The sequence below is a fragment of the Nerophis lumbriciformis genome, linkage group LG24, assembly GCF_033978685.3.
Source record: "Nerophis lumbriciformis linkage group LG24, RoL_Nlum_v2.1, whole genome shotgun sequence".
NCBI lineage: Eukaryota > Metazoa > Chordata > Actinopteri > Syngnathiformes > Syngnathidae > Nerophis > Nerophis lumbriciformis.
In genome coordinates, this window is record NC_084571.2 from 27182017 (window position 1) to 27206753 (window position 24737).

The 24737-nt window shown below is 37.3% G+C and overlaps 1 protein-coding gene across 6 annotated transcripts in view; it reads right to left on the reverse strand.

Annotated features, from left to right (window-relative positions):
- The window catches only part of LOC133620393 (disintegrin and metalloproteinase domain-containing protein 11-like), an 80578-nt gene that overhangs the window by 6101 nt on the left and 49740 nt on the right, over window positions 1-24737 (reverse strand). For 3 of the 6 annotated variants that reach the window (XM_061981867.1, XM_061981863.1, XM_061981868.1), the window contains 13 exons: window positions 23343-23433; window positions 22961-23012; window positions 19775-19874; window positions 19607-19678; window positions 18104-18196; window positions 17945-18025; window positions 15467-15517; window positions 15323-15386; window positions 15145-15250; window positions 13889-14008; window positions 13640-13808; window positions 13454-13565; window positions 4885-4902 (listed from right to left, as the gene is read on the reverse strand). In XM_061981867.1, coding sequence (XP_061837851.1) covers window positions 4885-4902; window positions 13454-13565; window positions 13640-13808; window positions 13889-14008; window positions 15145-15250; window positions 15323-15386; window positions 15467-15517; window positions 17945-18025; window positions 18104-18196; window positions 19607-19678; window positions 19775-19874; window positions 22961-23012; window positions 23343-23433 — 1129 coding nt within the window. Of the gene's footprint in view, window positions 1-4880; window positions 4903-9768; window positions 9860-13453; window positions 13566-13639; window positions 13809-13888; window positions 14009-15144; window positions 15251-15322; window positions 15387-15466; window positions 15518-17944; window positions 18026-18103; window positions 18197-19606; window positions 19679-19774; window positions 19875-22960; window positions 23013-23342; window positions 23434-24737 lie in introns of those variants that run through there. The other 3 variants (XM_061981866.2, XM_061981869.1, XM_061981865.1) reach the window with 2 other exon arrangements.

Consider the following 24737-nt stretch of genomic DNA (forward strand, 5'->3'; position numbering starts at 1 on the left):
CGTTATTTTTTTTTGCAAATAATAATTAACTTAGAATTTCATGGCTGCAACACGTGCCAAAGTAGTTGGGAAAGGGCATGTTCACCACTGTGTTACATCACCTTTTCTTTTAACAACACTCAATAAACGATTGGGAACTGAGGAAACTAATTGTTGAAGCTTTGAAAGTGTAATTCTTTCCCAATCTTGTTTTATGTAGAGCTTCAGTCATTCAACAGTCCGGGGTCTCCGCTGTCGTATTTTACGCTTCATAATGCGCCACACATTTTCGATGGGAGACAGGTCTGGACTGCAGGCGGGCCAGGAAAGTACCCGCACTCTTTTTTTACGAAGCCACGCTGTTGTAACACGTGCTGAATGTGGCTTGGCATTGTCTTGCTGAAATAAGCAGGGGCGTCCGTGAAAAAGACGGCGCTTAGATGGCAGCATATGTTGTTCCAAAACCTGTATGTACCTTTCAGCATTAATGGTGCCTTCACAGATGTGTAAGTTACCCATGCCTTGGGCACTAATGCACCCCCATACCATCACAGATGCTGGCTTTTGAACTTTGCGTCGATAACAGTCTGGATGGTTCGCTTCCCCTTTGATCCGGATGACACAATGTCGAATATTTCCAAAAACAAATTGAAATGCGGACTCGTCAGACCACAGAACACTTTTCCACTTTGCATCAGTCCATCTTAGATGATCTCGGGCCCAGAGAAGCCGGCGGCGTTTCTGGATGTTGTTGATAAATGGCTTTCGCTTTGCATAGTAGAGCTTTAACTTGCACTTACAGATGTAGCGACGAACTGTATTTAGTGACAGTGGTTTTCTGAAGTGTTCCTGAGCCTATGTGGTGATATCCTTTAGAGATTGATGTCGGTTTTTGTCTGAGGGACATTCAATGTTGGTTTCCGGCCATGCCGCTTACGTGGAGTGATTTCTCCAGATTCTCTGAACCTTTTGATGATATTATGGACCGTAGATGTTGAAATCCCTAAATTTCTTGCAATTGCACTTTGAGAAACGTTGTTCTTAAACTGTTTGACTATTTGCTCACGCAGTTGTGGACAAAGGGGTGTACCTCGCCCCATCCTTTCTTGTGAAAGACTGAGCATTTTTTGGGAAGCTGTTTTTATACCCAATCATGGCACCCACCTGTTCCCAATTAGCCTGCACACCTGTGGGATGTTCCAAAGAAGTGTTTGATGAACATTCCTCAACTTTATCAGTATTTATTGCCACCTTTCCCAATTTCCCAACTTCTTTGTCACGTGTTGCTGGCATCAAATTCTAAAATTAATGATTATTTGCACACACAAAAAAAAGTTTACCAGTTTGAACATCAAATATGTTGTCTTTGTAGCATATTCAACTGAATATGGGTTGAAAATGATTTGCAAATCATTGTATTCCGTTTATATTTACATCTAACACAAATTTCCCAACTCATATGGAAACGGGGTTTGTATATTGTCCTGATCCAATATTGATATAACAAATATGGGATTAAAATGCCCAATACAAGCAGTCCTGCAGCGTGTTTATTTATGCAAAGCTGGACAGCATAAGTCCAAAAACCATACAGCTACTCTGCAGCCAGCTCAACAACTAGAGCTGGCACAAGTCACTCTCTTTTATTTTTTTGGTCCTGTCCAGCTTCTCAGGCAAATCATATAGTTGATGTAGATGCCCATATCGGCTGTTCAGATTTACTTTACAAAAGAGAAGTGTAGGATACTTCTCTTGTTGCCTTATTTGTATTTGACTTTATTAAATGTATTTATATTATCATTTGGTGCAGCCGGGCCGGAGCAGGAGGGGATAGAAAGAGGAAAAAAAAGGAAGACACAGGGGGAAATTGTGGGGACAAGAGGGGGATAAGACAGAGAGACAAAAACAACAACAACAAACACAACAACAATAGAGCAAATTCAGCAAATACGACACGTACAAATATGATGGTAAAAGTGATAGCAAAGAAGCAGTTAGCGAAATAAATAATAAAAAAAAATGACAATGAGCATTATTACACTACAAATGGAGCAATACAAATACCAATAGAAATAGAGCTATTGATAATGAACAATACCAATAATTTACCTCTATTATCAACAATACATTTGTTCAAATGCAACAATACATATATGTAATGATAACTACAGATACAAAAGAATGCAGAAAAATGGAGAGGAAGAAAGAGAAACAACCTATATTAACCTTGTAGATTGTTATAGTAACAATAGGTTAAGCTTTGTCAGTGTGCCATGTGTTACCCAGTTTACCCTAAAGCAACAACGTTAATATATGTTTGATGAAACTTGATCATATGCATGAGTGTATGTATGTATATGTACTTGCATATGTACAGTATGTGTATGTTTGTACAGTGAATGTATATGTACAGTACATGTCACTCCTGTCATTGACAAAACAGTTGAAGAGCTCATCCACAGTCTGAGTCTATCAACATGTGGCCTTGATGAGTTACCCACTACATTTCTTGTCCAGGGTGTACCCCGCCTTCCGCCCGATTGTAGCTGAGATAGGCTCCAGCGCCCCCCGCGACCCCGAAGGGAATACGCGGTAGAAAATGGATGGATTTCTAAAATATGTGCTGAGCAGTTTGTTACCACAATTTGCTCATCTAGTTAACATCTGACTTCAGACTGGAACATTTCCAAAGGCTTCAAAAACAGCTGTCATCGAGCCCCACTTAAAGAAGAGTGGTCTTGATGCCACAGTACTGAACAACTATCGGCCCGTATCACACCCGCCATTTTTGGGCAAAGTCCTGGAAAAGTTGTATACCAACAGCTTATTGATAGTATATTGTAGCGTCCCGGAAGAGTTAGTGCTGCAAGGGTTTCTGGGTATTTGTTCTGTTGGGTTTATGTTGTGTTACGGTGCGGATGTTCTCCCGAAATGTGTTTGTCATTCTTGTTTGGTGTGGGTTCACAGTGTGGCGCATATTTGTAACAGTGTTAAAGTTGTTTATACGGCCACCCTCAGTGTGACGTGTATGGCTGTTGAGTGTGTGAAAAGCCGTAGATATTTTTTGACTGGGCCGGCACGCAAACGCAGAGCCTTTAAGGCACGCCCCCAATATTGTTGTCTGGATGGAAATAGGGAGAAATTCGGGAGAATGGTTGCCGGATTCTAGGGAGGGGCACTGAAATTTGTGAGTCTCCCGGGAAAATCGGGAGGGTTGGCAAGTATGTCAATCAATCCGCTCTCTCTGTCTCTGCCCCTTCGTCACGAATGCTGCTGCGTGCGCACACCTTCACAATTTGTTTTGTTTTTAACCCCTTCTTAACCCTGGACGTACATTGAAAATACACGCAACCCCGACTCAAAATGCCGGACATTTGAGGCATTGAAGAAACCCCGCCCGGACAGCCCCGCAAAAGAGGACATGTCTGGGGAAAGAGGACGTACGGTCAGTCTACTAGTAACCTATAGCCTACCATGTTTACCTTTTGTACATGACTTGACTAAACTACAGTGTTAATTTTGTTGACTGAAAAAGTTTGTCTTAGTTACTGTCAACAGTGTTAATTTAAACAGCAGTTTTAATCAGTCTTGAAAATGTCTTTTGAATTTAGTCATATTTTAGTCATCTAAATTGATTTAGTTGTAGTCCTGTTTTAGAAAATTACAGTAAATGCTGTCGACTAAAAATTTAAGTATAAAGGATGACTTATCTTTAAAACTGTTTTCAAACCACTTTTAGGAAGGTTATTGCATCTCAAAAACTAAATTCACAACACGACCCGTTTTAGTCAGGGGAAAATAGGTTGTTGATAGAGATAATGGCTTTTTTGCCGATATCCGATATTCCGATATTGTCCAACTCTTAATTACCGATACCGATATCAACCGATACCGATATATACAATCGTGGAATTAACACATTATTATGCCTAATTTTGTTGTGATGCCCTGCTGGATGCATTAAACAATGTAACAAGGTTTTCCAAAATAAATCAACTCAAGTTATGGAAAAAAATGCCAACAAGGCACTGCCATATTTATTATTGAAGTCACAAAGTCCATTCTTTTTTTTAACATGCCTTTAAAACAGCAGCTTGGGATTTGGGACATGCTCTCCCTGAGAGAGCACGAGGAGGTTGAGGTGGGCGGGGTTGGGGAGGGCAGGTTATTGGGTCAGGGGGTAGCGGGGTGTGTATATTGTAGCATCCCGGAAGAGTTAGTGCTGCAAGGGGTTCTGGGTATTTGTTCTGTTGAGTTTATGTTGTGTTACAGTGCGGATGTTCTCCCGAAATGTGTTTGTCATTCTTGTTTGGTGTGGGTTCCCAGTGTGGCGCATATTTGCAACAGTGTTAAAGTTGTTTATACGGCCACCCTCAGTGTGACCTGTATGGCTGTTGACCACGTATGCCTTGCATTCACTTGTGTGTGTGAAAAGCCGTAGATATTATGAGACTGGGCGTGCACGCAAAGGCAGTGCCTTTAAGGTTTATTGGCGCTCTGTACTTCTCCCTGCATCCGTGTACACAGCGGCGTTTTAAAAAGTCATACATTTTACTTTTTGAAACCGATACCGATAATTTCCGATATAACATTCTAAAGCATTTATCGGCCGATAATATCGGCAGTCCGATATCGGACATCTCTAGTTGTTGACGATAACTAAGACAATGATTTTTAGTCAAAAAAAATGAACACTGCGAAAATACAAGGAAAAAAAAACCTGTTTGTTTACATAATGGCAATTATAATCCGATACTTGTTTTTTTGCTGACATTGCACTGATATTTGATATCAGTATAGGATCAGGACACCCCTTGCACACATTCATATACAGTAAACACGGTGTATGTCTATGCATACAGTGTATATATAAACACAAATATACAGAAGTTGAAGAAGTCCTACCTTCCTCTCCGAATGTTTCTGCATCCACAAGCATCCAGTGAAAAGAAAAGAGAAAATGCGAAAAACGCGTAAATGACAATCATAAATTAAATCATCTGGATTCCTGCAGGCAAAATACAAATAATAGAATACACAAATAATAGTAAGTAAAACAAGACACCTCCATGCTAGAGAATGCATACAACAAAAATAATAATAATATTATCCATCAAGTAGTTGTTAGTGTAAATGTGAGGTTGTGGTATTAAACAACATGAAACACTACATCCTTTCATCATCTACCAGTCCGAATACTTACTGTGGAACCTCTAACGTCAAATACTACTTTGACCTTGTACAATTCAGAAATGTACATATACAAAAAACACACAAACTTTGCACTGCAAACTGTGGTCACAAATAAAGTCAGCTCACCTCTGAGAGTATCGGTATCGAACGTTAACGCCGTCTTACAGTGTTAACTACTTTTTACACTTTTATCACAGTTAGGAATGTGACACAAACGTGAGTCGTCATTTGTTATTAAAGTTAGGACTGCGGTGGTTAAATTATTTGTATACTTTTTTTTACAGTAAAGAATCTTACTAGTTAGACTGTGATAATTAACTTATTTTTACATCTCCGAAATGTGGGCAAAAATGTGTTGCTTGAGTCACCATTTATTAATAAACCTAAGACTGCTGTGGTTAACTTAGTTTTACACCTGTATGACAGCTAAACATATTTTTAAAATGCCTTAAATAAGTGGTAGTTTATCAATAAAGATAAGAAGATTGTGGTTACCTTCTTTTTACATTTATATAACAACTAATAATATTTAAAAATGACTTTATTTAGTGGTAGTTTATCATTAAAAATAGGAATATTGTGGTTATCTTCTTTTTACACTTTTATAACTAACAATTAAAAAAATGAATTTAATTAGTGGTAGTTTATCATTAAAAATAGGAATATTGTGGTTATTTTATTGTTACACTTGTATAACTAACAATTAAAAAAGCATCTGGTCAGGATGCCACCCGGACTATGTCTCCAGCTGGCCTGGGAACGCCTCAGAATCCGGATGAAGTGGCTGGGGAGAGGACAGTCTGGGCTTCTTCGCTTAGGCTGCTGCCCCCGCAACCCGAACTTGGATAAGTGGAAACAGATGGATGGCTGGATGGAATTTAATTGGTGGTAGTTTATCAATAAAAATAAGACTTTTGTAAAAAACTTTTTTTTACACTTGTATAACAGCTAATAATATATATTAGGACTTTAATCAGTGGTAGTTTTTATCTTTTATCAATTACGCCAAATAGCGAAAGTGAAACCGCTTCTATCAAGACATGATCTTGAGAAATTAATCCACGCTTTTATCTCGACTCGTCTTGATTATTGTAATGCCCTGTATGTTGGCATTAGCCAGGCCTCCCTCGCCCGCCTGCAGCTCGTGCAGAACTCTGCTGCTCGTCTGCTAACACAGACCCGCAGACGTGAGCACATCACCCCTATTTTAGCGTCCCTTCACTGGCTCCCTGTGCGTTACCGAATACATTTTAAACTCCTTTTATTTGTTTTTAAATGTCTAAACAACCTCGCGCCAACCTATCTCTCCGACCTCCTTCAGCCTTACTGCCCCACCCGATCCTTAAGATCAGCCGATCAGCTGCTGTTGACGGTCCCTGACACAAGGCTGAAGCTTAGAGGTGACAGAGGTTTCGCCGTTGCTGCTCCCAAGCTCTGGAACGACCTACCCCTGAGTGTTAGACAAGCCTCCTCTCTTCCTGTTTTTAAATCTCTCTTAAAAACATACTTTTATTCCATGGCTTTTAACACTGAGTGATATCCATCCTGCAATGGCGCCCCATAATACACCTGCTGTGATCCTGTTTTTATGTTTTTATGTTTTTATTAATTCTATTTTAATTATTTATTTTTTATCGTGTTCTGTTTGTGTTGTGTTGTGTTTGCCCGGTACTCGTTTTATCTTTTAACCTGCTCATTGTACAGCACTTTGGCTACCCCTGTGGTAAATTTTAAATGTGCTCTATAAATAAAGTTGATTTGATTTGATTTGATTTAGTTTATCATTAAAGATAAGAAAATTGTGGTTAACTTCTTTTTTACACTTGTATAATAGCTAATAATCTTTAAACCATGACTTTAATAAGTGGTAGTTTATCATTAAAAGGTACAAATATTGTGGTTTCCCTATTTTACACTTGTATAACAGCTAATAATCTTTGAAAATGATTTCAATTAGTAGTAGTTTATCATTGAAGATAAGAATATTGTAGTAAACTTCTTTTACGCTTGTATAACAGCTAAGAATATTAAAAATGACTTTAATTACTGGTAGTTTTTCATTAAAGATAACAATATTGTGGTCAACATCTTTTTACACTTGTATAACAGTTAATAATCTGTAAAAAAAAAAAATTCAATTAGTAGTAGTTTATCATTTAATATACGAATATTGAAGTAAACTTATTTTTACACTTGTTTAACAGTTACAAATATTTTAATGACTTTAATTAGCAGTAGTCTATCATTAAAGATAACAATATTGCGGTTAACATCTTTTTACTCTTGTATAACAGTAATAATCTGTAAAAAATAATTTCAATTAGTAGTCGTTTATCATTAAAAATAAGAATACTGTAGTAAACTTCTTTTTACACTTGTATAACAGTTAAAAATATTTTTTAAATGACTTTAATTAGCAGTAGTGTATCATTAAAGATAACAATATTGTGGTTAACATCTTTTTACACTTGTACAACCGCTAATAATCTTTAAAACATTACTTTAGTTAGTAGTAGTTTATCCATAAAATAAGAATATTGTGGTTAACATCTTTTTACATTTGTATGATCGTTAAGAATGTAATAAAAAATATGTGTTTTTAAATGTCTAAACAACCTCGCGCCAACCTATCTCTCCGACCTCCTTCAGCCTTACTGCCCCACCCGATCCTTAAGATCAGCCGATCAGCTGCTGTTGACGGTCCCTGACACAAGGCTGAAGCTTAGAGGTGACAGAGGTTTCGCCGTTGCTGCTCCCAAGCTCTGGAACGACCTACCCCTGAGTGTTAGACAAGCCTCCTCTCTTCCTGTTTTTAAATCTCTCTTAAAAACATACTTTTATTCCATGGCTTTTAACACTGAGTGATATCCATCCTGCAATGGCGCCCCATAATACACCTGCTGTGATCCTGTTTTTATGTTTTTATTAATTCTATTTTAATTATTTATTTTTTATCGTGTTCTGTTTGCCCTGTGTTGTGTTTGCCCGGTACTCGTTTTATCTTTTAACCTGCTCATTGTACAGCACTTTGGCTACCCCTGTGGTAAATTTTAAATGTGCTCTATAAATAAAGTTGATTTGATTTGATTTGATTTAGTTTATCATTAAAGATAAGAAAATTGTGGTTAACTTCTTTTTTACACTTGTATAATAGCTAATAATCTTTAAACCATGACTTTAATAAGTGGTAGTTTATCATTAAAAGGTACAAATATTGTGGTTTCCCTATTTTACACTTGTATAACAGCTAATAATCTTTGAAAATGATTTCAATTAGTAGTAGTTTATCATTGAAGATAAGAATATTGTAGTAAACTTCTTTTACGCTTGTATAACAGCTAAGAATATTAAAAATGACTTTAATTACTGGTAGTTTTTCATTAAAGATAACAATATTGTGGTCAACATCTTTTTACACTTGTATAACAGTTAATAATCTGTAAAAAAAAAATTCAATTAGTAGTAGTTTATCATTTAATATACGAATATTGAAGTAAACTTATTTTTACACTTGTTTAACAGTTACAAATATTTTAATGACTTTAATTAGCAGTAGTCTATCATTAAAGATAACAATATTGCGGTTAACATCTTTTTACTCTTGTATAACAGTAATAATCTGTAAAAAATAATTTCAATTAGTAGTCGTTTATCATTAAAAATAAGAATACTGTAGTAAACTTCTTTTTACACTTGTATAACAGTTAAAAATATTTTTTAAATGACTTTAATTAGCAGTAGTGTATCATTAAAGATAACAATATTGTGGTTAACATCTTTTTACACTTGTACAACCGCTAATAATCTTTAAAACATTACTTTAGTTAGTAGTAGTTTATCCATAAAATAAGAATATTGTGGTTAACATCTTTTTACATTTGTATGATCGTTAAGAATGTAATAAAAAATATGTGTTGCACGAGTTAATATTGCGGTTGTTAACTTTTTTTTTTTTTTACATTTGCTTAACAGTTAATTGTTCATTTGTTTGACAGTTAGGAATGTTACAATTACTTTTAAACATTGTCTGTACTTTTGCGACAGTTTTATCATGTATTTGGTTTATTTCCATTATTTCTCATGGTGCAAAAAAATGTCTGCTTGTGATGATTTGATTGCTTTCGGCTTTAGAGGCTCCACTGTGTTAGCAGTCCCAGCATGACATGCAGCGCAGCAGGTAGACCGTGGGTGGCGCTGTGGGGCCCCGAAACCTCCCTGATAGGCGGCTCATGCACACATGCACAGACACTTATCTCTGATCCTAAAATAACTCCAATCATGACAATCTATTTTTTTTAATTCTTTTTTTAATATAAAAACAAACATATCTGTTTTTAACCAATTTAGTGCCAAGGGGAGGAGCTTCTGTTGTGGTCCCTAACAGACTATAAAAAACTTGCACGGCTTATGATGGAGTGGGCTTATATGCAGGATGAAGACTTGCATGGAGAAGCAATGCCATAAATAGAACCCACCACCCCCCACAAACAACAACAAGTCTGGCAAGGTTGATTCAACGAGTGGGGGGAAAGGGGGCGGGGCTTGTTAAGGTGGGCGGGAACAGACAGGAAGACAAATGCATGCCAGAACTCTTACTTAAATCCCCATCCTGTTCCCCCTAGGACTATAGCTGCCAGGAGAATAGCACCTGCGATGGACCCTATTATGATATTGGTGCCACTCGGACCTGTGCAGAGGAAGGAGCGGGGAGGGGTAGAAACATAACAACACCACTATAGCAAAGAAAAAAAACACAGGAGTCCTTCATCAACACTGTAAGTCAACTAGAGAGAGATGAAGGGGAAGAGGAAGATGTGGAAGATGAGAAGGTCAAAAAAATAAATAAAAAAATAGAGAGAGAAGACAATATGACACAACATTAGGTACACTCGCACAATCTAAAGACATCTAATACAACAACAGTGACCCTCAGTTTTTGGCAACACCCAGCAGCCACAATAATTGATGAAGTTAAGCTCATGACGCTGTAAGTTGAATGATGCGGACACGTTTGTTACTGGATACTTTCCCAGACGTTTCTGCCTTGGAGACTTTGTATGTGTAAGTAATATGCAAATATAATTATTTGATACTTGTTTATATTGACAAATGTGCTGTTTTACACTGCAGTATTGTTCAATAGAAGGGAACTTATTACGTATGCCTAGCTTATGTGCTTTTGTGTGCTGAGCTGCTGTGTCGCTGCTATCTCTAATTAGCATATAGCCTACCATGTTTACCTTTTGACTAAAATAGAAGAAATATAGTAACCTTGTGTGCTTATTGAAGGACATTTAGATGAAAACTGGCTTGAATCTGATACAAGTTTTTTTTTTTTTTGCTGATATCAGACCAACATCTAATATCAGTATTCTAGAGTTGACCTTTTATTGTAGTTTGCAGTGGTGTGGGACTGCACTTGCATCATACTGAGAGCATTCCGAAAAATTGGCTCTAAATATTACAAGCTAAAAATCATAACTTCTCTCAGTACAGTTGTACACCACGGCAAACTACCATAACACACAAATGGTTAAATCAAAAATACACTCTTACTGTTTTCCACAGGGATTATTTGAATTTATACCGCATATTTTTGCAGGCCGTTTGTGGCCGTTTGCTTCTGATAATCTAAATGTGACGGTCATTTATGATTTATAAATTTTTCACTGAAAAGATTTGCACAAAAAATTATTTATTTAACTGCACCTGCGGATAGGTCTATTGGCAACACTAAATTGGCCCGAGTGTGTGAATGTGAGTGTGAATGTTGTCTGTCTATCTGTGTTGGCCCTGCGATGAGGTGGCGACTTGTCCAGGGTGTACCCTGCCTACCGCCCGAATGCAGCTGAGATAGGCTCTAGCACCCCCCGCGACCCCGAAAGGGACAAGCGGTAGAAAATGAATGGATGGATAGACTGATGACCGTATTTTTTTGGAGTATAAGTCGCACCGACCGAAACTGCAGAATAAAGAAGGAAAAAAAACATATATAAGTCGCACTGGAGTATAAGTCACATTTTTTGGGGAAATTTATTTGATAAAACCCAACACCAAGAATAGACATTTGAAAGGCAATTAAAAATAAATAAAGAATAGTGAACAACAGGCTGAATAAGTGTACGTTATATGAGGCATAAATAACCAACTGAGAATGTGCCTGGTATGTTAACGTAACATATTATGGTAAGAGTCATTCAAATAACTATAACATATAGAACATGCTATACGTTTACCAAACAATCTGTCACTCCTAATCGCTAAATCCCATGAAATCTTATACGTCTAGTCTCTTACGTGAATGAGCTAAATAATATTATTACACGATAATGTGTTAATAATTTCACACATAAGTCGCTCCTGAGTATAAGTCGCAGCCCCGGCCAAACTATGAAAAAAAACTGCGACTTATTGTCCGAAAAATATGGTATGTTTTTCTACAAATTGTAGTTTGCAGTAGTGCAGGCTGTCATTGCATCATGCTAAGGTGTTCCTAATATGTTGATGGAGCCAAATAAAAACCTATATCTCTTGTCAAACTACCATCATAAACAAATTGTTAAATCAAAACTGACTATAATTTTATTCCATCTCTGCTTAGGCTGCTGCCCCAGCAACCCGACCTCGGATAAGCGGAAGAAAATGGATGAAGGACTATATTAAATTTATAAGTAGGCAGTTATTTTTTTAATTCTTCCTTTTCATGCTTTAGGGATGGGGTGTCCAAAGTGTGACCCGGGGTCCATAATTTTGCAACGGCCTGCCGCACATGAAAAAATACTAGTACACAAAAACACATTAAAAGTGTAATAAAAGAGCAAATAACTGTTACAAGCCGAAATGTTGACACAAAAAGCTAAGGAAGCACAATTTATTTTTTTCAAGACAATACAGATAACTTTCTGCTTCACAAGAACGATACAGATTAGCAAATTAAATTATGGATATATATATTATTTTTTTAAATTAAGATTAAAAGGTGGTTCTTTGCAGCTGGCAAAGGGGCAGCCTCTTTAGCAGAAGGCGTCTTTCAAAACACTGTTGCAGCGATGTTGCTCTTGAAGGCATACTTGCCAACCCTCCCGGATTTTCCGGGAGACTCCCGAAATTCAGCGCCTCTGCCGAAAATCTCCCGGGACAAATTTTCTCCCGAAAATCTCCCGAAATTCAGGCGGACACAGGTCCATGAGGACCTGAGTCCGCTAACCCACAACATAAACAGCATACCTGCCCAATAACGTTATAACTGTAGAATGATGGAGGGCGAGTTCTTGGTTTCTTATGTGGGTTTATTGTTAGGCAGTTTCATTAACGTCCTCCCAGCGCGGCAACAACACACAACAACAGCAGTCACGTTTTTGTATACCGTAAAGCAGTTCGTCTGCCGTAAACAGCAACGTTGTGACACTCTTAAACAGGACAACACTGCATTTGATGAAAGCACTTTTGTGCGTGCCACACAGAATGCATCATCAGAGGTGTTCAGCATGGTTCGAAAAATAGTGAAAGAGAATAGAACAAGGATGGACAATTCAACCCTTAACTCAACAATGAGTAGATGAGTGTTATGTGTGTATATATGTGTAAATAAACACTGAAATTCAAATATTTATTTTATATATATATATATATATATATATATATATATATATATATATATATATATAAATAATCTATGAAATACTTGACTTGGTGAATTCTAGCTGTAAATATACTCCTCCCCTTTTAGCCACGTCCCCAACCACGCCCCCGTCCCACCCTGACCACGCCCACCCCCACCCCCCTCCCCCCACCTCCCGAAATCGGAGGTCTCAAGGTTGGCAAGTATGCTTTAAGGTGATTGACAAGGTTTGATGTGTTGAAGCACAATGTTTTTTTCCCCGTTCCAAAAGAATTGATGCCATGTTTATTTACAATGATCTCAGTGCAAGTTCCTGACACGAGTAGGGGAAAAGGAGCACATCATTTGCTCACATTAACACACCTACAGCACTGTACGGGTAATATGGCCTCATTGGAGTATTTTTTTCTTTAAAAAAAAAATTAAAAAAATTAATATTTATTTATAGAATGTTTGATGCAGCTCTTTTCTACTGGATCTCATTAGATCCTGCAGGTGCACCTAATGAAATGACACATGTTGATGAATACACATAACAACACACACACACACACACGGTTATCTAAGTGTGTAACTACTCTTTCACACAAAGATGGTGTGTACAGACGATGGAAGGGGGTGGTTTTATGTGAGGGTACGACAGAGAGAAAAAAAACAGACCTTTTTTCTCAGGGCCAGTTGGGATGGTGGGCTCAGGAATGGGGTCAAACACACTGCAGTCCTTGCCGGTGTAGTCTCTGTCGCAGATGCACTTCACCTCGTTGCTGCATGTCTGCACACAGGACGAGAAAAGGCCTCAATGCTCCATCTGGTCAGTGTATGAATAATAATAAAAGGTTGGGTTACCCCGTGGTCGGAACAGATGCGCGCCGAGTTGGACCCCGCGCAGGTGCTTAGGTTGAAGGCCGCCACGGGGAGGCACCGCCGCTCCAAGCACATCATGTTGGGCCCGCAGGGGGTGCCGTCCTCCACGTAGCCAAGGTCCGAGCCGTCCTCCAGCAGAGCATGGCCACCTCTGATGGAATGACAAAGCACTTTTACTCTTTTTTCCTCACACACACACACAAGTAGTCCAAAAAGGAGCCCCCTACTCACCGGCAGTCCAGGTACTTGTTCTGGTGGTAGAGGGTGAAGCTTGTCACCTCGCCCTGAAGGTCCCCAAATTTTGGCTTTGTGGTAATGTTGGCGCAGAACAGGAAGCCGCACAAAACATCCCTGAGGAGGACAGGAACTTAAACGTGAAGAGGTGCAATTTTGCATTAGGGGCAGTTCCATTCGGGTCCAACAGATGGTGATCTTTCAATTATCACATATTAAGAGCAGAGTACAGATAGTAGTAATGCTATAATGCCGCTTTTTCTTTGAGGAAAAAGGAGGAAGACGCTAATAAGTGGCTCCTCGGGATACGAGTTTAAATTGGTTCTGTGGCACAGCTAGTACCTCGGAAAATATGTATTAAATGAAATGAAATGAATGAATTAAAATCTATTCATTCTGCACTTGGCCTCCCCAAAACCGCACAATTTTGACATGTAAAACAGGAGTCAAACTTGTCTTTATTGAGGGTCACATGGCAATTATGGCTGCGATCAGAGGGCCACATTGAAGGACATGGCAGACCTAATTGCATGTATGTTCGAAATAAACTTAAACCTTAACCATCACATTGCATAACATCACATGAAATGATGTGGAAGACTACCCGTACATTTAATGATGTGAAAGGCCATATTAAATGATGTGGAAGACCAACTTCAACATTGTGGCGGACCACATTAAATGACATCGAAAACCACATTGGATGACGTGACAGGCCACATTAAATGGCGTGGAAGACCACATTAAATGACATAACAGACCACTTTATATGACACAGAAAACCACATTGAATGATGTGGAAGACCACATTGAATAACATGACACATTAAATGAAGTGGAGGACCATGTTGAATGACTTGGTGGGCCACATGAAATGACATAACACTTACCCGAGAGACAATTTTTATCATGAAAAACCCAAGGTACCACTGTATTTCATCAGCTTAATATGTATGCCCTTTAATAGAAAACAAATGATAAGCATTTAACCTAGGTTAACCTAATATTGTCAAGTTATTGTATAAAATGCAAACCTGTGTATAGTCAGCAAGAACATTTGATACAGTTTGCCATGTCATTCGCAAAACAATTAAAACCTACAAAGAGCCCAAAATATTTATCCCAGAAATTCTCATAGATACTGTATGAAGTTTATTATTAAATGTAATATAGCAGAACTTGTACTGATTAGACTTGTTCCCTGTGTTGCTATTAAGCACATTGCCATAAGAAGAGCAAAAAAGTACTCTCACGGCTTGTTGCACTGCAGCCAGCCTTGGCCCCTGGGACCCCGACCACAGTTCCCTTTGTCCGTCCCCTCTGCGTTTAGCTTGTCGTAACAAAACCTGTCTGCTGAGTCTAGACAAAAAACATAATCATAAATAAGAGTGATGTAGGAAGAATGTTTTGTACCGCATAATTAGAACTTACTAAAACCCCAGAGTCCCCTGCACTGTCCATCCCGAGTCCGACATCGGCCACCGTAGCAGCGACCCTGGGAGACAAAAAGAAAACAAAAAACACGCAGTAAAGCAGCTGCTGCAGGAGAAACTGGTCGCACAAACGTGCACTTACCTGATTGCTTTCACACGTGTAACCATCCAGCTTGTGGACGTTATGAGGACACTGCAGGAGGGACACGCACGGTTATATATTTCATATTATATACTTTTACCACCAAAACATTAGGTACACATGCATAATGCAATTCTTCAGTGTTTCACACAGAATTCTAAATTATAATCGTATAATTTGCACAATTGGCTATGATGCATGTATTTTCTTTAAAAATGCAAAAAAAAAAAAAGTATAACTATATTTAAAGACAAATCCGTGTGATGAGTATGAACATCTTTTTCTTGTTCCATTATATCATTTTAATCTATTTTTCAAATGTTTATTTTACTACTACTCTAAAATATAACACAAGCTGCACTTTGTACACCTTTGGTTTATTTTCATGTATTATTCTGCCTTTCCTAAAAGTTAGAATTTATTTTGGCAGATATGTAAATAGTCTTTTTAAATTAGAGATGAAAAAAAGCTACTTTAATTTGTTTATTGATAGTCACCACTATGAGGTTACTGTCAAACTAAGCACACAAAGGAAAGTACAATAAAATACACATGATGTGCATATTCATATTGGAATCTTCTTAAATCAACAATACAGTTTGGTATGAACTGGTAAAAAGAAATATAACCAGCAGTTTTAGGTACATTACTTAAAAAAAGTAATTGAGTACAGTTCCTTTCCCCAAAAAGTTTACCAACATAATTATTATTTAATAGTAATTAAATACTAAGGAAAGTAATTAATGCATTACTTTCTTAAATAACTTGTATCCAATGTATGCAGTTGAGAGACGTTTCATGAGAGAAGAGTGCGTCAGTGTGTGACTTTAAAAGGCGGTGCCTGTTGCCAAGTGAAGCGCGACGTCAGTGAGGGGGCGCTCATTGGCTGTTTTAGCTAAGCATTGGTAGATTGTGGACTGGAAGGATATTGTTGACGGCAGCGCCTGTGGAATGTATTCACTGGTAGTTAATAGAGCGATTTAATGTGCGTCAATAGCTGTCTCTCTTCTTGTCCACAAACAGGGTATTGTAGGATTATTACTGTTGATGATTGTCACTTTATTGAATGTTCATTATTCCCCCGTAGTAGTAGTAGTAGTGCGCTTAACTAGTAAAGAGCTATTTCCTGTAGTGAACTTGCTGGGATTCGGAAGCTGTCCTGTCCGCATCAAAAGTAGAGGGACACGTTACATTAAACCTATCGTAACGGTGTTATAACTAGGGATGTCCGATAATGGCTTTTTTGCCGATATCCGATATTCCGATATTGTCCAACTCTTAATTACCGATACCGATATCAACCGATACCGATATATACAGTCGTGGAATTAACACATTATTATGCCTAATTTGGACAACCAGGTATGGTGAAGATAAGGTCCTTTAAAAAAAAAAAAAGTATAAAATAAAATTAGATAAATAAATTAAAAACATTTTCTTGAATAAAAAATAAATTAAAACAATATAAAAACAGTGACATAGAAACTAGTAATTAATGAAAATGAGTAAAATTAACTGTTAAAGGTTAGTACTTTTAGTGGACCAGCAGCACGCACAATCATGTGTGCTTACGGACTGTATCCCTTGCAGACTGTATTGATATATATTGATATATAATGTAGGAACCAGAATATAAATAACAGAAAGAAACAACCCTTTTGTGTGAATGAGTGTAAATGAGGGAGGGAGGTTTTTTGGGTTGGTGCACTAATTGTAAGTGTATCTTGTGTTTTTTATGTTGATTTAATAAAAATAAAAAAATAAAAATAAATAAACTATCTCGATAATAAAAAAAACGATACCGATAATTTCCAATATTACATTTTAAAGTATTTATCGGCATCTCTAGTTATAACGTACATAAAAGTAATTAATAAGGATAAATGTTTCTAGAAAGAAATAACAGTATTATGTTATGTTATTTCGAACAACAACAATCACACAGGATAAAGGTTGGCTCTTATGCCACTAGGTTCATGCTAAAATTCTATGGATAAGCCCATTGAGAGGCTAATGAAAATTAGTGTTGCAATCGTTTTAAACTTGTACACACGTTTAACAAGTAAGATTTTAAATGGAACAAAATTGACACAAAACAACAAATATTATAGTACTTCTACCAACAGGCACATAGTCACCAAGCTTTGTAGAAACAAATATTGACCGCTAACTTTCTGTGTGTGCGTGCTGACTAACTACGAAGCCTGTTACTCAAACCTCAAACTCTAATTTAAAGACAAATAATGTAGTTAATCTTTTGTGGAACATGATTGCCAGGAGATGCCAGCACAAATCTTACCTGGAAGGTGCAGAGTTACTTATTGTACTGTATTGTAAAATATTGGGGGGAAAGTAGCGTTTTTTTTTTCTTGTTTTTTTTCCGGATATATGGGAAATGCTCTCATATTTAATCTCATTAAATTGTGCATCTGTACTTTATGTTCTGGCCAGCAATGTGAATATACATTAAAGAGCTACCTGGCTGGAGTCTCCTGTGCATGTCTCTGGGATGTCACAGTCGTTGACAGCCTCTCGACACACCACACCTCTCTGCTCGTACTAGAACGCACAAACATGTCTACTTAATGTTCAACTATTGATTAGCTGTCGCCTCCAGTCACCATTAGTTGTACTCACCCTGCAGCCACTGCAGCACAGTCCATTACTGCACATGGCGTCGTGGGTGAGTGTGCATTTTTTACAGCAGTTTCCTCCGCTGCGGGCGCACTCCTTCAGACACATAAAAAAACGAAAAATACTGCAGCTTCAGTTTTAGACAGATTAGGGCAGTGCTTTTCTATTATTTTTCTGTCACGATTCCCCGAGGAAGAAGAAAAAATCCCACACTGTCCGCCTGAACTATAAACAGTAGCGGTGCGAATCTTCAGGGCACCTAACGATTCGATTCCGATTCCTTGGGTGACAATTTGATTCAGAATTGATTCTCAATTCAACATGATTCTTGATTCAAACAGATTCTCGCAATGTATTATTTAGGATAGGATAGACTTTATTATTCCTCAATGGGGAAATTGTTGCAGTGCTGATTCAAAAAGTTCACAAAAAGTAAGGTAAAAGAAGAGGGAAACATTAAACAATGCAAAAGACATAAAAGACTCCAGCAGCGCCATTTCAATATAAAGCTACAAAAGTATAAGCAATGAAAAACCCAAAAAATTTGCAGTAAATAATACATATTACTCACATACGATTGCATCATGCACAGAAAAAACAGCAAAACAAAACAAAAACACAATTTCAACACCCACATACTGTACACCGTGGTGGCTTCTGAGGTGTACCACACAATCGTCTACCGGGCTTGGGGGCCGCACGGCCACAGACAGGAACAGACCAAACAAAGCAACCAAGAGAGCCGACTCTGTCCTAGGCTGCCCACTAGCCCCCGGTCAATGTTCGGTCCGCGAGGATGAGCAAGAATCCATCCAGGTTACAGGTTCAAAAAGCCCCGCCTGGTTGCATGCAGATGGCCTAAAAACGTCTTTTTAAAAACAGATTCTTTATTTTTGTATAATTATGAATCGATTTAGAATCGGGATGTGAATCATTTTTTGTGTAACCCTAATAAAACAGTATAATTTATCTATAAAATTGTTATAAGTACACTTCTGCATACCATTGTATCCTAATTAACATTTAAAAAAAGGAAAAAGAAAGAAATATGGATTAACTTACAATGAATAACTTAATAACATTGTTTTTTATTCTGTAACAGAAAAGATTTACAATGCATCAATTTGCCCAAAATGTAAAAAATATTTATCCTTATTTAAACTTTTTTTTGACAGACTTGAATCATCTTATACTGAAAAATTAAATTAAATAAACTCAATAAATAATAATAAATTCAAACTGATTGGCAACATTGGCTCAAGAGCACAATATACTATATAAAACACTTTGACCTACACTTCACTATTAACAATTAATAAAACAATTGATTTAGTTTTTTAGTTTTTTTATCAAAATGAGGAAGTCAGCATTAATGGCTACAATGAGCACGCTTTGTAGTGCACAGTTTGTCAAAGCGGGGCTTGAAGCGAGATACTAATAAAGCATGTTCCAGGGTGTCACACTGAAAAACCTGAATTAATGACATGCTGTGTAGAGGATACTCACCACCTGGGATCCACAATCACACTCTTCCCCTGGCTCCACAAAGCCATTTCCACATTCTGGAGGGTCCAGCAGCTGAGGAACACGCACAAAAACCACACATAAGTCTACTGAACAAAATGCAGGACAGTACAGTATCCTCACATCCTACGCGCACACATGTCCCCTCACCTTGTTGGGCTTGTTAAAGAGGCAGCTGCCGCCCCCTCGGAGCAAGAACTGGATGTACTCGTCAACGCTGCAGCGAGAGAACTTTCTGGGCAGATAGTATCTGCATTAACGGGCACAAAGACGTGTTAAAAAAAATGGAGATGAATAACTGACAGCATTAAAAAAAACTGCAGAATGGTACACTGTGGTGGGCGTTGGTGGTGACATGTTACAAGCTGACAGAAAAGAAACCATCTGTAGTAAAAATGCTCATATTATTCAACTGGTGTAATGTACCACCGTTCAAGGAGCCAAAGTGCACTTTTAATTTCAAAGTGCGGATCCACACGTAGACAAGTGCCCAAGAGCCATATCTGGTCTGCCACATCATTTATATGGCCTGCGAAAGCCTGGCAACAATATGAGTCAATAAAGTACTTTATCTTTCTTACTAAATGTATTAAATTTTTCCATTTTGACAGAAAGAAAATGCATGTACTGCATGCAATTGAATATATTTTACATTTTATCATCTAATACTACAACAGATATTGCCGTATTTTGTGGACCATACGGAGCACCGGATTATTAGGCAAACGGCCAATGGGCGGGTCTATTCAGAATTATTTCAACACAAAAGGCGCACCGGATTGTAAAGCACATAGAAGGGGAACTACAATTTTTTTTTTAGAATTTTGCCTAACGTTCACAATCATTATGAAAGACATGACGTGAGATTTTTTTTAAATGCTTTCTAACTCGTAATAAAAGTAAATAAAAGTGCGCTTACAGTGGTACCAATGGGAGGTCCCTTTAGTCCGACCAGAAAACCCAATAAATAACCATCGAAAAAGCACCAACAATAGTCCATTTACATTTTGTGACTTGAATATTAACCAAGTATTAGGGATATTGGTATTATGAGCGCTAACGCAGACAAACTACCGTATTTTTCGGACTATAAGTCGCAGTTTTTTTCATAGTTTTGCCGGGGGTGTGACTTATACTCAGGAGCGGCTTATATGTGAAATTATTAACACATTACAGTAAAATATGAAATAATATTATTTAGCTCATTCACGTAAGAGACTAGACGTATAAGATTTCATGGGATTTAGCGATTAGGAGTGACAGATTGTTTGGTAAACGTATAGCATGTTCTATATGTTATAGTTATTTGAATGACTCTTACCATAATATGTTACGTTAACATACCAGGCACGTTCTCAGTTGGTTATTTATGCCTCATATAACGTACACTTATTCAGCCTGTTGTTCACTATTCTTTATTTATTTTAAATTGCCTTTCAAATGTCTATTCTTGGTGTTGGGTTTTATCAAATAAATTTCCCCCCAAAATGCAATTTTTACTCCAGTGCGACTTATATATGTTTTTTTCCTTCTTTATTATGCATTTTTGGCAGGTGCGACTTATATCCGGTGCGACTTATACTCCGAAAAACACGGTATATATACGAGCGCCGTGATCGCCTGCGTGTGTGCCTATGTTGACATCATAAAGTGGTCAGGTGTTTCCTTGCTTTCCTGCTCGTGGAAGTTTATTGTAGATCATAAATCATGCCTCTAACCTGGATAGTAGAAGGACAAGAATGTAATCCAACATGTTGTTACACTTTGACAGCCAATTTAGACCCGGAAATGGCGAGAACGACACGAAAAGACGTCCAACCCCTTTTCTTCGTGAGGATTTCATTCTTCATCTAAATGGGAATATATGAACATCCTAGCAGTCGGCATCCTAATGACAGCAGACCTTGCACGGTAAGTGATGTTTTATTATGTTTGTAGGCTTTAAATGATCAAAATATGTACATTTCAAATCATTATAAAATGGGCCTGTTATTACATTACATTACATATATACTTACATCATGTATATAAAACCTTAATGGAGGTTTTTAAGGGCTTTATAGGCAGAATAGAGCGCCTAACATAGGCTTTATTGTAGCAGACTTTTGACCGCATTTATATATTATATTTAGAATGCATAAAAAATGACCAACATATGTGTTCTTGTCTTACATAACAATTGTGAATGATTTAAAAAAAAAGTGCAGTTCCCCTTTAAAGCGGTCATTTCATGATTTTATTCTACATTTTAAACACTTCCTTGTGGTCTACATAACGTGTAATGGTGGTTCTTTGGTCAAAATGTTGCATGGATTTATTGAACGCGCGTCATCTTGCAGTCCTCACATCTCTCTTATGTGTGACTGCCATCTACTGGTCACACTTATTACACCAGGTACCAAATAAAATTGCTTCGAGGCCGGTAAGCACAACAAGAATTATTACGTACATTAGGGGCACCGGATTATATGGTGCTCTGTTGGTTTTTTGAGAAAATTAAAGGAATTTAAGTGCGCCTTTTAGTCCGAAAAATACAATATATTATCATTTGTTCAAACATTTTTTGTTCCAAAAAAACACGATATTTTAAAATCTACTTGACTTATAATTTCAAAACAAGTTATTCATTAAACTGTACACAGTATAAATAACAATACATTTTACGGAAAAAAACAAAAACTAGCAGTTCAGTCACCAGAATTTTACTGTAGAAAAACTGTGGTATCTTTTTTCTATTTACAGTAATACATCGTAAAAATAACTGTAGATTTTACAATAAAAGACTGGCAGCTTAATCATTAAAATTCTACCGTAAAAAAAACACAGTACCATTTTTTCATTTCCAGTAATATACCACCGTAATTTTTACAGTAAAATTCTGCCGACTGAGCTTCCATGTATTTACCATAAAAGTTTTATTTTTACAGTGTACATGAAAAAAAAAAAAAAATGAATAGGCAATTGTGTAATAATATTGTGTACATTTATACTAATAAATTATCTACTGTTACAAGCAGCTCTCTGAGGGCAGCCAAAACTGCAATGTGGCCCTCAATGAAAACAAGTTTAACAGCCCTGAAATTGTTTTTCATACAGTATATATATATATTTTTTGAAGTGTTTCCCCCATAAAATGCATTGAAAAGACATTCTAAGTTAACAAGTGGAACGGTAGAATCAATAAAGCAGTTTTTGTGGTTTAGAAGCATCAAGAAAGGAGAACCACAATAATAAAAAGGGGGTAATTATACATGAGTGCTGATAGAAGTTTAGGAAATGTTTACTTCTATTTAAATACACCCGTGTAAGTGCATGTGTCCAAAGAAAGCCTCCTACCCCGTATCCTCCATGATGCAGCCCAGCCAGGTGTCAGGACACCTGCAGTCTCCTGTGCGCCACAAAGGAAGTTCCAGATTGGAAAAAGAGCATAAAAAGACCACAAAATGTCTTAGCAGGACAAGAACTGATGTGCACTCAGCTCTCGTCTTGTCATTGAGTAACGAAGCTATACTGTGGTGTCTTTTCAACATGAATCTCATTGTTCAGTGGAAGAAATGTTCCGACAAAAATCCTGGATGCAGGTGACAAAGCACTGATGGAAAATTACAAAAGTGCTGGTGCAGAGATGTTCTCTCTTTAAAAAAACAAAAACCCGAGACCATTATGTCCTGTGCTTCACCGCGTCAGCGCGCACCCCCCCCCCCACACCATCTCTCACCTGCAGAGTTACGTGCATTGTTCCACCTCATGCCGATATTCTGTCCCAGACTCTGGCACAAAGTGATGGCCATGGCGCCAACATTACCAAACTGAAACAAAATATATATATAAAAATCACATACATGAATCCTCAGTGTTTATCCACTCATTAATTCATCTGTTCACCCATAAACACACTATAGCGCACCTGGGCTGCCAAAGACTAAGAAGACAGAGCATGACAGATCGGTGTTGCCAACTTAAGTTACTTTTTAGAGCAAGGATTCTCAAACTGTGGTACGTGTATCACTAGTGATACGCCAAAGAATCATTTGATTAAAGTACAGTGTTTTATTTTCCTATATTCAAACAGTGTTACTGTTCAAACTGTTTGTAATGTTACAGTGGCCATCAATAATAAATATACCTGTTAAATAAAACCTCTGACTTGTTTTTTAATGACTACTTAGGCCTACTATGCTACTGTGTTTAAATGTTGGCCATGTACTTGGAGAGCCAAGTGTTTTCTAAGTTGGTACTTGGTGAAAAAAGTTTGAGAACCACTGTGGTAGAGTAATCAGATCCCCCTCGATACTTTTCCAAAAAAGCGACTTGCAACAAATCTAGTGAAGACTAAAGATGGGTACCTTTCACATTGGAACCAATTCCCGGTACCTGGGAAGATATTGGTACTCAAAGGTGCCAATTGTTGGTACTTTTGTTTGTGTGGTAATAAATGTTAACTTGTTAAAATAATGAAATCTCTTTTCTTTTTCTTTTTTACCAATGAGCTTACAATAATAACTGTGCTGTCCAGTTGTTATATCTTGTTTTCTTACACTTCTGAGTTTCATTTGCAACTATGCAAAAAATTCAGTTTGTTTTAGGTGTGTTACCGCTCTGGAAGTAGCCTTTGCCATTAAGTTCAACGTGCAAGTTTTGTCTTTTATTAAGTACTACAAAGTGTTTATACTGTAAGCTATGTACTTGTTACACACTGTATTGTTTGATAGTAACATGCATTTTAGTTGTAGTTTTCATTTCCAAATTTAGAGGTGTTGACATCATTTAAAATCGCTAAAGCCAATAATTTACCTTTATTATCAACAATACAGTTGTTTAAATGCAACAATACATATACGTAATGATAACTTGAGATACGAAAGAATGCAGAAAAATGGAGGGGGAGAAAGAGAAGCAACCTACATTAACCTTGTAGATTGTTATAGTCAAAATAGGCTAAGCTTTGTCAGTGTGCCATGTGTTACACCCAGTTTACCCTAGGGCAACAACGTTAATATATGTTTGATGAAACGTGATTATGTGCATGAGTGTAAGTATGCATATGTACTTGTATATGTACAGAATGTGTATATGTGTTTGTACAATGAATGTATATGTACAGAATGTGTAT